Below are 12,707 nucleotides of genomic sequence, written 5' to 3'. Positions count from 1 at the left end.
GTTCTGTTTTGATCTTGAAGTTTCTTCTTGATAAAATGACCTAAAACAATCTAAAATGTGTAGGGAAGGTTGGAATACCATGTGAGACAAGGAATGTGGTCATAAATTGGTCTAACCTAAATACATGACTATGCAATAGCCTGATCTATTGAAACATAAAATGCATGCAATATACTATACATTAAACATAAAAACAAAACAATTAAACACAAAAGGAACACACTATCAGACACATTTCAGCATTCCTACATAATAACACATTATACACAACATTCAATTATTAATTCCACAGCAGTTGGATGTCTTTGAGGAACTCATGTGATTTTGAGACAGAATCTTGAGGTCAAAAGAAAAATGTCCTTACAATTCAACTCCCCCCTTTGTTAATTCCCCCAAACCCCCCTCAGTCTTATGTCCTTTGGAAGGAGATTGCTGTGGCCACTCTGAAAACTCTGAAGTCTTGTTGCTGTTGTTGCTGCTGCTGTTGCAGGAGGTAGCTAGTCTTGTGGTCACATGGAATTGGGCTGAGGGTTTTCCATCATTGGGTCTGCATTAACGTCTGTAGAAGGGATATCCTGTAAGGGGTAGGGTTTGGGGGCTTAAGGACATAGTTATCAAGGGAATAAGTAAAAGCAAAATAAAAATAATAAAAAAAATCTCCCGGAGTCCTCCTGGGAAACTGCAAACAAAAAAATCTTGATGCATTAAGCATTTTAATTATTTCAATATTATCATCATATTTCTATATAATTACTGTTAGTACCTACTTAGTTTGTTTGGATTCTTTTTTTTCAAAAGGTAAAAATATTAAAAGGAAACAAAATTAAAAATTAGATCCACATTAAACAATGTGCTATCTGATAAAAAAGAACTTTATGAAGGAAAAACAAACAAACTTATAGATGGTACCTGACCCCATCCAAGTTAGTCAAAAATAAATAAATAAATATCAACCATAAGTTTAGGAGATGCAACAAATGACATGTCCCCAAAATAAAAAATGACCTATGAGGAACCAAAAATAAATGATAAAAAACACAATTTCTAACAATGGTTCCCAAATGAAACAAAAAAAATGTTTGTTTATGTGACAACATCAGCTAGAATGTTAATAGCAAAAATAACACCAATAAAAGAATACTTGGTTGTGCTTAGATCAATTTCATAGACATAATGGAGAACTAATTTAATAAATGAAAAGCAGATTATTTGTAGCCTAAAAATATAGGGAAGTAAACTAACATAGCAGGGATTATTAGCAGGGATTCAAACTTGTTATGAAGAGAGGAAAGGGTTATAGCAGATTAACATAAGAGAGAATGCTTGGAGTCAAATGCAAAGAGTGAGTACCTACTGGGAAAGAACAATAGAACCTTCGTTTTGCATAGTCTTATCACCTGAGTGGATTTCAGAGGAAGCATTTGACCAAAGGTGCAAATCAGTGGTAGAATAAAAAGAAGACGGCAATTTACCTTTAGGTGCCCCTCCCCCATTCCTTAACATCCCCACTCAGAAATAGAATTTGCATTTAAGGTTCTGAAAGAACTGCAATTTTTTTTTTTCTGCACCCTGGATCTCAGTATCCTGATGTAAAAGGAAAATTATTGCCTGTGAAAATCTGTCAGGATGTGCTGTGGATAAAATGCATAGGCATACATACATACAAAACAAAACAGAAGGGGAAAAAACTACTAAAGAGATGAACTAGAGTGCTGGGATATTTACCTGTGGAAAGAATTTTGCATGTTAGATTTGGAATGGCAACCTCCTAACTTGCAATGGTTCAGTACTTAATCCCCCCCTTTTTCAAAAAAGAAAAGAAAAGAAAAGAAAGAATAGTGCTCCTGAGAGAGCACTCATTTTTACCTATTGAAAGAATTTGGCATGTTAGGATTTTAAAGCCCGAATACTTAATTCTGTTCTTGTTCTTCAGGTGGCTTCTGCAGCAATCTCCCTGCAGGGCTAAACTTTGTCAGTAGCCTCTGTGCATGTACAGAGTTCATGATTTAGAAACCTATTGTACCATTTGAAAGAATTGTATCCATTGGCTAAATTACCTTGAATAAAGGAAGGTAAGCGTGAAGAGTAGATTTTTAAAGAGCAGGGTGGGATTTTTAAACAGAAACCTAGCAATTCACACCCCTAACCAAACAGCAATGAAATTGGTCAAATTAAATTTCGGTTTGGTCAGTTTAAATCCATTTTTCTAGGGTTTCGTCCTAAGACATTTTCTGACACATTTCCTGTTTCTCACTGCTTAGGAAATGGGCTTATAAATCTTAAACTTTAAATAATTAGAACTTCAGCATTCAGACAAACCTAGCTAAGTTTGGTCAAATTAAATTCCTAATAATGAAGTCTCAGCACTAATTAATCATGTTTACGGTATCAAATAAACATCTCATACCCCAGGCAAAATAAATTGGGAGCTATGCCTCCTTTATCTACAGGTTTCGGGGTACAGATCTCTATTAAATGTGGGCTATCATTATTTTGTGTGCACCCCCTCTGGTCATTTAGCAGAATACCTGCTCCCTTATATATGAGTAAAAATGGCCAGAGAGTCAGAATTCATAAAATTCAAATATTCTCAGTGATTTTAGCCAAGGCAGACTAAACTCTCTGCCCCCCTCATGTATGGGAAAATGGCTCTTATAGGGAAGGTCAATTTTGTATGTGTGTGCTTAAACTTTAAAACTTAAATAATAGGTGAAATGGTAAAACTTAGATAATCACTCCTTTAAAAAAAACAAAACACAACACTCTCCTCTTAACTCGGAAAGCTGGGCTGAATTTCAACCCACCACCACACCAGGATTTAAAAATTACCCTCCAATGCTTGCAGACACATGGCCTTCCACATAGCTATAAAGTGGGAGTTGAAAGAAGGACCCTGAGGTCATCCAGTCCAACCCCCTAAATTACAGGGTTCACAAGTTTTGTACTACCTCGTTGTTGTTGTTGTTGTTGTTGTTGTTGTTGTTGTTTTAAGGCTTAAGGCTGATGAAAATCAGACACTGCAGTTTATCTTGTAAAACTTAAGACTTCTGCAGCAGGAAAATTGTGTATTGCACCCTCTTTTACTCTTTGGAGGGGGGGGGGAAATGGCCTTCTACAGTCTCTTTAAAACAACAAATCTTTACACACCACTTCCACCCATTCCAATATTTGCCATGTTTTTGGGTTGATCAAGCCCTCACACATTTTTTTTTTTTAACTGTGCACCCTTAAGAAGCTATGGCCAATTTCTAAGGCTGACAAACTCAAAAGGAGAACCTGGGCAAACTCCGATTTGGGGACCAGAAAGAGACAGAAACTGAAGGGGCATTTTCCAAGAAAAGGGCTAGTTAATCCTGGCTGATCTTACAGACCGATATTGGGAGCCTTACAATAACCCTTCTGTCCAACCAAATCAAAGTTAAAACTGGACTCAGATAGACAATTGCTGGCTATGGAAGCTTCTACCCTTAATAACACTTTTCCTAGAAGGAACACCATATTTTCATAGGCATATAGTCATAACAATTCCTCAGAACAACAGCAACCACATTTCTCTCTCAAAGGGAGACCTACCTAAGGCTTAATGAAATTACAGGCGCTGCAGTTTAGCTTGCGAGAGCAGTTATACTCAACTTGGCTGTCTGCAGCAGAAACATTAGGCTAAATTCACAGCACATTCCAAAGTAGACTAGAACACAATAGTAGACTAGCTCTCATAAACTTACGTTGCAACTAAACATTTCTCATTAGGTACAGATTTCTTTCCTGTTTAGTTGCAAAAGGAAGGGGGGGAATCCCCCTCTCAGAACACAGTCAAACCCCTTCAGGGGATTTTCCTACCACTTGGAGAGCCACTTTTGGAGCCTCTCTTGAATAATAAATATTTGCTCACACCTCAGTTTTATATTCAATAATAATAATAAGTTATTATTTACATCCCACCCATCTGGCTGAGTCTCCCCAGCCACTCTGGGTGGCTCCTAATCGAGGGTTAAAACATATCATGTTTAAGTTGATCAGGTCCAAATAGTTTCTTTAAACTAAAAATTTGAAGCAAGCTTGCAGTTTTAAATTATGCACACTTAAGAAGGGCAGTCTGATGGCCAGTTTTAAAACACAACTCTCTTAAGATCTCTAACATACATGCTCTCAGACTGGATTTTTGTAATTGTTTCTGGTTTTCTCTGGCCCTTTTAAGATCACTGAAATTACATAAGGAAAACAAAATGACAGAGACACAACAGACTCACATACACATAACAGACAACATGTAACATGTAAAAGAAAACTTAACAACTAAACCTATCAACTAAACTTCCGTGTACACCTCAACAACCGTCTGGTTCCCTCCCCAGACCTCTTCTTCCTTATTCCTTTTCCCAGGGGTGCAATCTACCACTCTGCCTTGTCCTGCCCCTCAGGCCAAGCTCTCCCTCCTGGCAACCTCCTACCTATTGTCACAAACTTGAGAAAAGGGGGGACACCCTACTGAACGCCCACTCAATGTGGTGCCAGATCGGGTGGCCCCTGGATAGAAGACAGTCCTTCCAACCCCTTCTGTCGACAGGACACCCGTTTGCAGGGAGGTGGTTGTTTAGGCCGTCCTCCCCGACTTATTCTTCGGGCTCCACACCGATAAGGCAGGCAGAAGTATGAAAAAGAACTCTGACCCCTTGCTTTCGATAAGGTGCCCACAGCGGTGAGGTGGTTGTTTAGGCCGTCCTCCCCGTCTTACGTTCGGGCCCAGTCTCGGTGCGGCTGGCCAGAGAATTTGAGAGAAAGTAATAGAGCTCAGAACTCCCCTGTCGAGTTGAGCAAAGGTCCACAGGCTTTGTGGTCTGGACCAAGAGAAAGGCAAGAAGTAATAACAGGTAAGAGGGCAGAGAATTCGTTGCCAGGAGTCACCACCCCTCTCCCACCAGTGCACTGGGTTTTTCCCTTTAACCTATACTCACGCGTCCTGCGCTGGGATCCCGGGATCAATGAATAAGCCGGCTGGATCTTGTCTTTGCTCCCCGGCTGGCTCCTTAGAGACTTGCAAATTACCGCCCCTGAAGATGGCCGGGGGTCCAAAAGATCTTCCCAGGCAAATGGCCTGGTGCCGGCTGAAGATTTCAGGGCCCCCAGTCAGCAACATGGGAGAACCGCAAGTCCCGGCTTTCGGCACCAACTGTTATGGAAAAAATCCCAGGTGTGGAACTGCCCAGCCACCTGGCCCTTAGGGATAGGCCCACTGGTTTCTGCGGAGTTAAATAAAAGAAGTCCAGCCACTGGAGCAAGGACAAGACAGGGTTTATTGCGCAATAGGTTACAGTCAAACTGCACACCCAGAACAGTGTTACAAGAACTTTTAAAACTCCTATCATCTCCCAGAATACAGTTTGGAAAACATCATCACTACATCATCACTACCTCACAAAAGGGAAGGGTTATACATGATTTGCATATAGGAAAAACAGGAAAGACAAGATTAGCATATGGGGGAAACAGAGCAATATCAGGGAGATAGCCCTGAGAAGTGTGAATGGGTGTTAAGTATTGGCAAGGATACCTTGAGCACTTATCTGGGAGAGAACAATGGGATTCTGGTTGAGGGATATTAGCCTGAAACACCCAGAGATTACCTCCTGAGGCATTTCCCTGTGTACGTGGTCTCTCGCCTACTGGATCATGGCAGAGATGGGTCCCCTTAAGGGCATCACTCCATACCCCAAATGAGTTTACTCAGGAGGAGACTTTGCTTAGGTGACCCCCCCCCCATAATTTCCGTATCATTATCTATTCAAGAAAATGGTTCCAAAACATTTTTGGGCCGCTACTCACTTGGTTGCATAAACTCATCCCCAGTGCCACCTACCTTGAAAAAAAATTAATATTCAGAACAGTGATTTGGCAAGATAATAATGCAATAAAAATTTAAAAAATGAACAATTAATTTCACATTTATCCATAATCCAGTTAAAACTACTTAGCTGATTTAATTCAACAAAACTGATGAGCTTTATCCAGTGATACTGGCTTTTCAAAATCCGGTAGTCATTGACACCCCCAGTGCCTCCCCCCCCCCCCGCAGCCCCCTTGCCTCTTAGCGCATCCTCCAACCAGGTAATCCCATTGACTACTGGGGGGGGGGACAACAACCCATTTTGGGAATTACTGATTTAAGATGAAATCAGCATAAGACAAATCTTGCCCTTGAAGGGGAAGAGATCATAATGTGGGAATGTTCAGGGTGACAGGAAAGGGTATATTGTTTATTAATATCCTTTCTAATTGCGCTAGCAAGTTCCTTTACTTTGCAGAGTTACATTCCCCTTTTACATGAACAGCGGATAGCTGGTCGCAGGCTCGTGTGAGCCTCTTAAAGGTAAAGGGACCCCTGACCATTAAGTCCAGTCGCGGACGACTCTGGGGTTTCGGCGCTCAATTTGCTTTACTGGCTGAGGGAGCCGGCGTTTGTCCAAAGACAGCGTCCAGGCATGTGGCCAGCATGACTAAGCCGCTTCTGGCAAACTACAGCAGCGCACGGAAATGCTGTTTACCTTCCCGCTGGAGCGGTACCTATTTATTTACTTGCACTTTGACGTGCTTTCAAATTGCTAGGTTGGCAGGAGCAGGGACCGAGCAACGGGAGCTCACCCCGTTGTGGGGATTCGAACCGCCGACCTTCTGATCGGCAAGCCCTAGGCTTTGTGGTTTAGACCACAGTGCCACCCGCGTCCCTTGTGAGCCTCTTACTATTATACAATTCAATCTGTTTCAGTTGAATTGTACGTTCCTGGTAAATTCCCTTTAATCCCTCTTAAAAAGAATAAAGACGCAACGATCTTATTCAAAGTTAATAAAAGAAGTTTACTCACATCAGTTCACAGCTGGATTCCTGAAGGCAGACTTATTTACAAATATGTACATGTGGATCTAACCCACATGGGGGTATAATCCCAGTGCTTCTGCTAGCTGAGAGCTAGCAGAGCAGTCCTAGCTAGAAGCTGGTCAAACGAAGAAGGAAGTGAAAAAGAGACAGGTGTGCTGCGTGACTCGTCCTACTGTCCTAAAGTTCGGAATAGAGTAGTTGCTTTGGAAGACGATCATCAGGCATCCGCAAAACATGACCAGTCCAACGAAGTTGATGTTGAAGAATCATTGCTTCGACACTGGTGATCTTTGCTTCTTCCAGTACACAGGTTTTAGTTCACCTGTCTTCCCAAGTGATGTATAAAACACTACACCTTTGGCCATGAGATGGTGAAACCAGTTACCTTCTTCTCTCTTGAAAGGCCCATAGAGCTGGAAGTTGGATGAGTGGCAGTTTTCTACAGTTCCTCTTTCCGCTCTACATGCCTTTCAAGGCTCAGGTGAATTCTGCTGCATCCAGCTTTTGCCAAATACCTTGGAAAAGTGAACTCTTTGTGGGTGCACTTCCATGGTTTCTGTGTCTTGGGTGGGGGAATGGTTGGCCCTGGGGGTGGGGAGTGAGCAGAAGGAGCAGCGGCAACACCCATGGCTCTCGCTCAAGAAGCCACATGTGCTCACAGGCCTAAAACAGTCGGCAGTCCTTGACAAAGAGCATATAGAGGCAATGTTCTAATTAATTCCCCTTGCTCTGCCATTTTAGCAGAGCTCCTTCCGTCAAGCTTTCTCTGCCCTTGCCAAAACTTTAATCAGTATCCATTTTAGCAGAGCACTAATTTTGCCGACTGACAGTTAAGCAAAACAAATAAACACACACTTAATGCGTTTCAGTACCCTTGGCTGCTGTTCAATTAACTCCAGTGCGATGTAAATTAATGTAGGAAGGCTGCCAGATGATGTCCTTGTGCTGCTGGTTCCAAAGGGCGTGGAAGGGTGGATGAAGGGGGAGAGAGAGGGGACTATTCCGCTATGAGGGTGTCCTACCTTGGGACGTGCAGAGATCTCGGCTGGCCATGCACCACACTCTTCAAAGTGAGCTGATTTTTGTCTCCATGCAAATGTTTGTTTTGATTTTCAACTAGCATAACCAGTGATTTATTCTGGCTGGGCACCTGTGCCTTTCACAGTTGCAAGACAAGCAGATATTTCACAGGTGAAGTGTTTTTCCGTTCTGCAGCTGCCCTGAATGAACAAAGAACTCATTGTGTTGATCTCACTTGACAGTTCCACCCCTTAATTTGCAAGCGTTTGCAACAGACAAAGCTCCAGGTCGAGCCCTTTACACTTCTCGGGTTTTGCTAAGGTGTTGCAGCGTAAAGTGTTGCAGACTGGAATCTATGGGTGTCCTCCCCCCCCCCCCGTTAACTGAGGCAGCTTATCAATTGCCGTCCAATTTTAGCTTTCACTTGAGAAATCCAGCACTTGTCGTTTGCACTCATTTATGTAACTAGGGACTCACAGAACCTATGATTTCTTGACACTATGGTTATGCCCAAATATAATGGGATTCCACTGTGCTTGGGTACTAAATGGGCAATCTCAAACCCTGGTAGGCAGCCAGCGGGAGGGGTATAGCCACCTCCACACCCACAGCCCTACCAATTGTGCCAGCCAGGGAAGAAGAGGGGAGCAGAGAAATTTACACTTGCCTATGCCCACTCTTGCACTGGACCAGCCCAACTCCACTTTCTGATGCCTTCTTCCCAAGCATGTGGGCTGATGCAGTGGGGCATGCCTTGCCAGTGGGGCTCACAGTCCTGGCAAATACGGGCAGTGCTGGGCGAATCAGAGGTCTGGCTTGCTCTGTCCGGCTGTGCATAGTATGATGTTGGGATGACGCCTGGCACTCTGACCCGCCGACCACACCGGCCTCCATCGAAATCCCGGAAGGTGTTGAAGCTCCAAAACAATCCTTCCTCCTCCCTTCCCGAGAGATGCTGGTGACATCCGCCCGATCACCCTCCATCTGTTTCGTTGCCAGCCCATGCCACCTCTGGAGAGTGGGCAACTTGTCCTGCCCGGCAGGGGCATCTTGGCCATAGATGCTAGTGGTGCGGGGAACCACGGTGCCACGTTCTGGAGGGTGTCAGGGAAGAGGTTAGGGGGCCATGTCGGCGGCTCGGTAGGGGCAGCAGCCTGCCCACGGGGGAAGGCAGGAGGAGGCGATCGGAGGTGGCGAGCCAGGCACGCACTAATCAGCCCTCCATCCCTCCCTCCCTCCATCCATCCATCCCTCCCTCTCCAGCAGCCACCCCTCCTCTCAGTGCTGCAATTGGTCACCAGAGTGCTTCTCCAGCCTGCCACTGCACAGGATTGGAGGAGGGCGTGGGGTGGGCGGGAAGGAGCCCGAGGGGTCCCCGTGGAACACAAGCTGAGATCAATCCTGGCACCTCTTCTCCATGCCCGGCGCTCACCCAGCCTTACACCTGGAACAGGATCCTGTGTGGAGAGAGGAGGGGTGGAGACCTCCCTGCCGGAGGAGTCACCCTCCAGCTGCTGCCCGCCCGGAGGGAAAGGTGGGCGTGGTGGGAGCCGGAGGGATCCTTGCACCACGGCGCCAGATAGGCTTAAGACGGCCCTGCTGCCCGGCTAGCAACAAGACTGGCACAGCTGCCTCCCTTCACCGTGCATGCTGGTGAGGAGCTCAGCTACTTGCTTTCCTGCCCCGCAAAGGTATTCCGGATCTCTGAGGGTGCAATGATGGATAGCACCAGGGGGTGTGAGTGCATCATTGCCTGTAGATTATGCCACGGGTCTCCTTGAGGGAAGCTTCTGTACATATTTGCATCGGGCATTTAAAGCTGCATCGTACCGCTTTAAACATTGCAGGCGGTTGGGCAGGACGGCCCTTTGGGTCCCTGACAATCCTGTGATTCTATGAATTGGTCAAGAATCCTGGGAAATGCAGTTTGTTAAGGGTGCTGAGAGTTGTTAGGACACCCCCCCCCCATTCCCCGCCACACAGCTATGGAAGGAAGAAGAAGAAGAAGAAGAAGAAGAAGAAGAAGAAGAAGAAGAAGAAGAAGAAGAAGAAGAAGAAGAAGAAGAAGAGGCGGAGGAGGAGGAGGAGGAGGAGGAGGAGGAGGAGGAGGAGGAGTTTGGATTTGATATCCCGCTTTATCACTACCCGAAGGAGTCTCAAAGCAGCTCACATTCTCCTTTCCCTCCCCCCCCCCCACAACAAACACTCTGTGGGGTGAGTGGGGCTGAGAGACTTCAGAGAAGTTTGACTACCCCAAGGTCACCCAGCAGCTGCATGTGGAGGAGTGGAGACGCGAACCCGGTTCACCAGATTACGAGTCTACCGCTCTTAACCACTACACCACACTGGCCTGCTGTGAGCCTGCTGGATCAGGATGAAGGGAACCCCGCAAGCAGGATTCGAACACAACTCTAGTTGAGATTCCTCAGGGCCCCTTCCATGATTCCACGATTCTATGATTCTCCCCTCCAGCGGTTTCCAGAAGTATTCAGAAGCAAAGCTGCCACCGAACTGTGGAGGCAGAGAGATCATGGCCATCGTAGGACTTGCCTGGGAACAGGGATTGATTGTTAAATCCCTGTGGGGGTGATAGCTCTGTGATGGGGATAGGGGTCTTCTAACAACTCTCAGCATCCACAACAGACTACAGATCCCAGGATTCCATGGGGGGGCATGCAAAATGTGTGCTCTGCCACTGAGACATAGAACATACTGTAGATGCAGGTGTCCAGCAGCAATTGAGGGTCTAATTCCAATAATTACCAAACAGCAACAATTTTTAAAATATATATATATCAGATATATTGTATGAAGCCCTAGTGTTTTGCCAGTGACATTTGATGGATTGGCACGTGTATATAATCCTGGCATGGCCCATTGAGGGAAGGTCTTGCCGTGTTAAATTCAAAGCCTCAAGACTGAAAATTTGTAATTTCGTAATTTAAAACTCTGCTGGTCAATTTGAAATTTCAATTGTTTGAATTGGTACAGCGGAATGTTGCCCAGCTCTAAAATGATAACCGATCCAGCGCACCTTTACACAGAGTAGCCCTGCAAGATATAGGAAACAAAAATTGGAAGCAAGGCAGGAATTTTCCTGCCACCCTGCCCCCCCCCATTGGGGGAGGGAAATCCTGGCATAATCTACTGGGAGTCGCAGTTTGGCTACTTTTTGGTGACGGATCCAACCCTGGTCGTCTAACCATCTGTTCTGTTGTTTTCTTTCCCCAGTTTGTGGGCAGCCGACGCGGTCGCTGCCCACCCTAATCAAGCGCATCATTGGCGGGCGAAACGCAGAGCCCGGTTTTTTCCCTTGGCAAGCCCTGATCGTGGTGGAGGACACGTCCCGAGTGCCTAATGACAGGTGGTTTGGCAGCGGGGCCCTGCTCTCGGAGTCGTGGGTGCTGACCGCCGCTCACGTCCTCCGCTCCCAGCGCCGCGACAACACCATCATCCCCGTCTCCAAAGAGCACGTCACCATCTACCTGGGCCTTCACGACGTGAGGAACAAGGTGGACGCCGTCAACCGGACGGTGGAGAAGATCATCCTCCACGAGGCCTTTGACATCCGGAACTACAACCACGACATTGCCTTGGTGAAGCTGAAGGAGAAGGTGACGCTAGGACCCCACGTCATGCCCATCTGCCTCCCGCAGTACGAACACGAGTTAGAAGGACCTCAACCCAACACCTTGGGCCTGGTGGCCGGCTGGGGCATCTCCAACCCCAACATCACCGTGGATGAGGTCATCAGCTCCGGCATGAGGACCCTCTCTGACGTTCTCCAGTATGTCAAACTGCCGGTGGTTCTGCATGCCGAGTGCAAGATGAGCTACGAATCTCGGTCGGGGAACTACAGCGTCACCGAAAACATGTTCTGTGCCGGCTATTACGAAGGCGGGAAGGACACTTGCCTTGGAGACAGCGGAGGAGCCTTCGTCATCCAAGACCTTGAGAGCCGGAGGTGGGTGGCCCAAGGACTGGTCTCGTGGGGAGGCCCCGAAGAATGCGGGAGCAAGCAAGTCTACGGGGTCTACACCAAGGTCTCCAACTATGTGGACTGGCTGCAGGAGAAGACCGGGTGGACATTCAGGGGGGTCGAGAGGAACAGATGAACCTTTTGAGAGCCTTTATGGGCCGCCAGTTGTTGTTTCCCCCCCACACACACACAGAGAGAGAGAGAGAGAGAGAGAATAAGTGTGTACAATTGTTATTAATTGGAAGGAAGGAGAGACCATTCCTCTAAGCAGCGCTCCTGTCAAACAAATATCACATTTTCCAAGAGAAGGAACTCAACATGTCCAAAGGGGAACCAATTCCAGATCACTGTTTGATTCAAAAAAAAAAAAAAAAGAGTTGCCTGATGTCAGTGTGATGTCTGGCGATTTACAGGTACAGTAGGCATCCTCATCAACCAGACAAACTTTGCCCCCCCCCAGGGGGCATGGGAAATAATAATCTGGCCTATCCCTGAGCATTTGACATAAAGGAGCTCCTCGCCCACCCAGGTGTATCTCCTTTCCCACCCTGCAAAATGCACAGTTTTCCCCACTTCCAGATTAACGTGAAAGCATGAAATTAAAAGCCCAGGAAGACACCATTTAAATGCAACCTCTAAGTAGTCGACTTTGTCTGATGGCCAGTATGTTGCTTGTGTGGCTCAGAGAAAGAGAAGCCCCCTCTAGTGGTCACTTTTTCTTTCTTTCTTTCTTTCTTTCTTTCTTTCTTTCTTTCTTTCTTTCAAAAGTATGACTTTGTCATGAACCCCTCCCCTTGAATGTTTAAAACATTATTCATGTCTTTCGAATCTGTC

The 12,707-nt window shown here is 46.0% G+C and overlaps 1 protein-coding gene across 1 annotated transcript in view; it reads left to right on the top strand.

The window, feature by feature from the left end:
• Positions 1-12,245, top strand: part of LOC117047601 (mannan-binding lectin serine protease 1-like) — an 88,692-nt gene extending 76,447 nt beyond the window's left edge. The window contains 1 exon segment of the mRNA XM_033150910.1: positions 11,126-12,245. Within this exon segment, the coding sequence (XP_033006801.1) occupies positions 11,126-12,009 (884 nt within the window). The 3' untranslated portion in view covers positions 12,010-12,245.
• Positions 12,246-12,707: the final 462 nt, after the last annotated feature.

Source organism: Lacerta agilis, chromosome 5, assembly GCF_009819535.1.
Source record: "Lacerta agilis isolate rLacAgi1 chromosome 5, rLacAgi1.pri, whole genome shotgun sequence".
Lineage (NCBI taxonomy): Eukaryota > Metazoa > Chordata > Lepidosauria > Squamata > Lacertidae > Lacerta > Lacerta agilis.
Note: the sequence above shows the minus strand (reverse complement) of the source record. Positions and strands in the feature narration are given on the sequence as shown.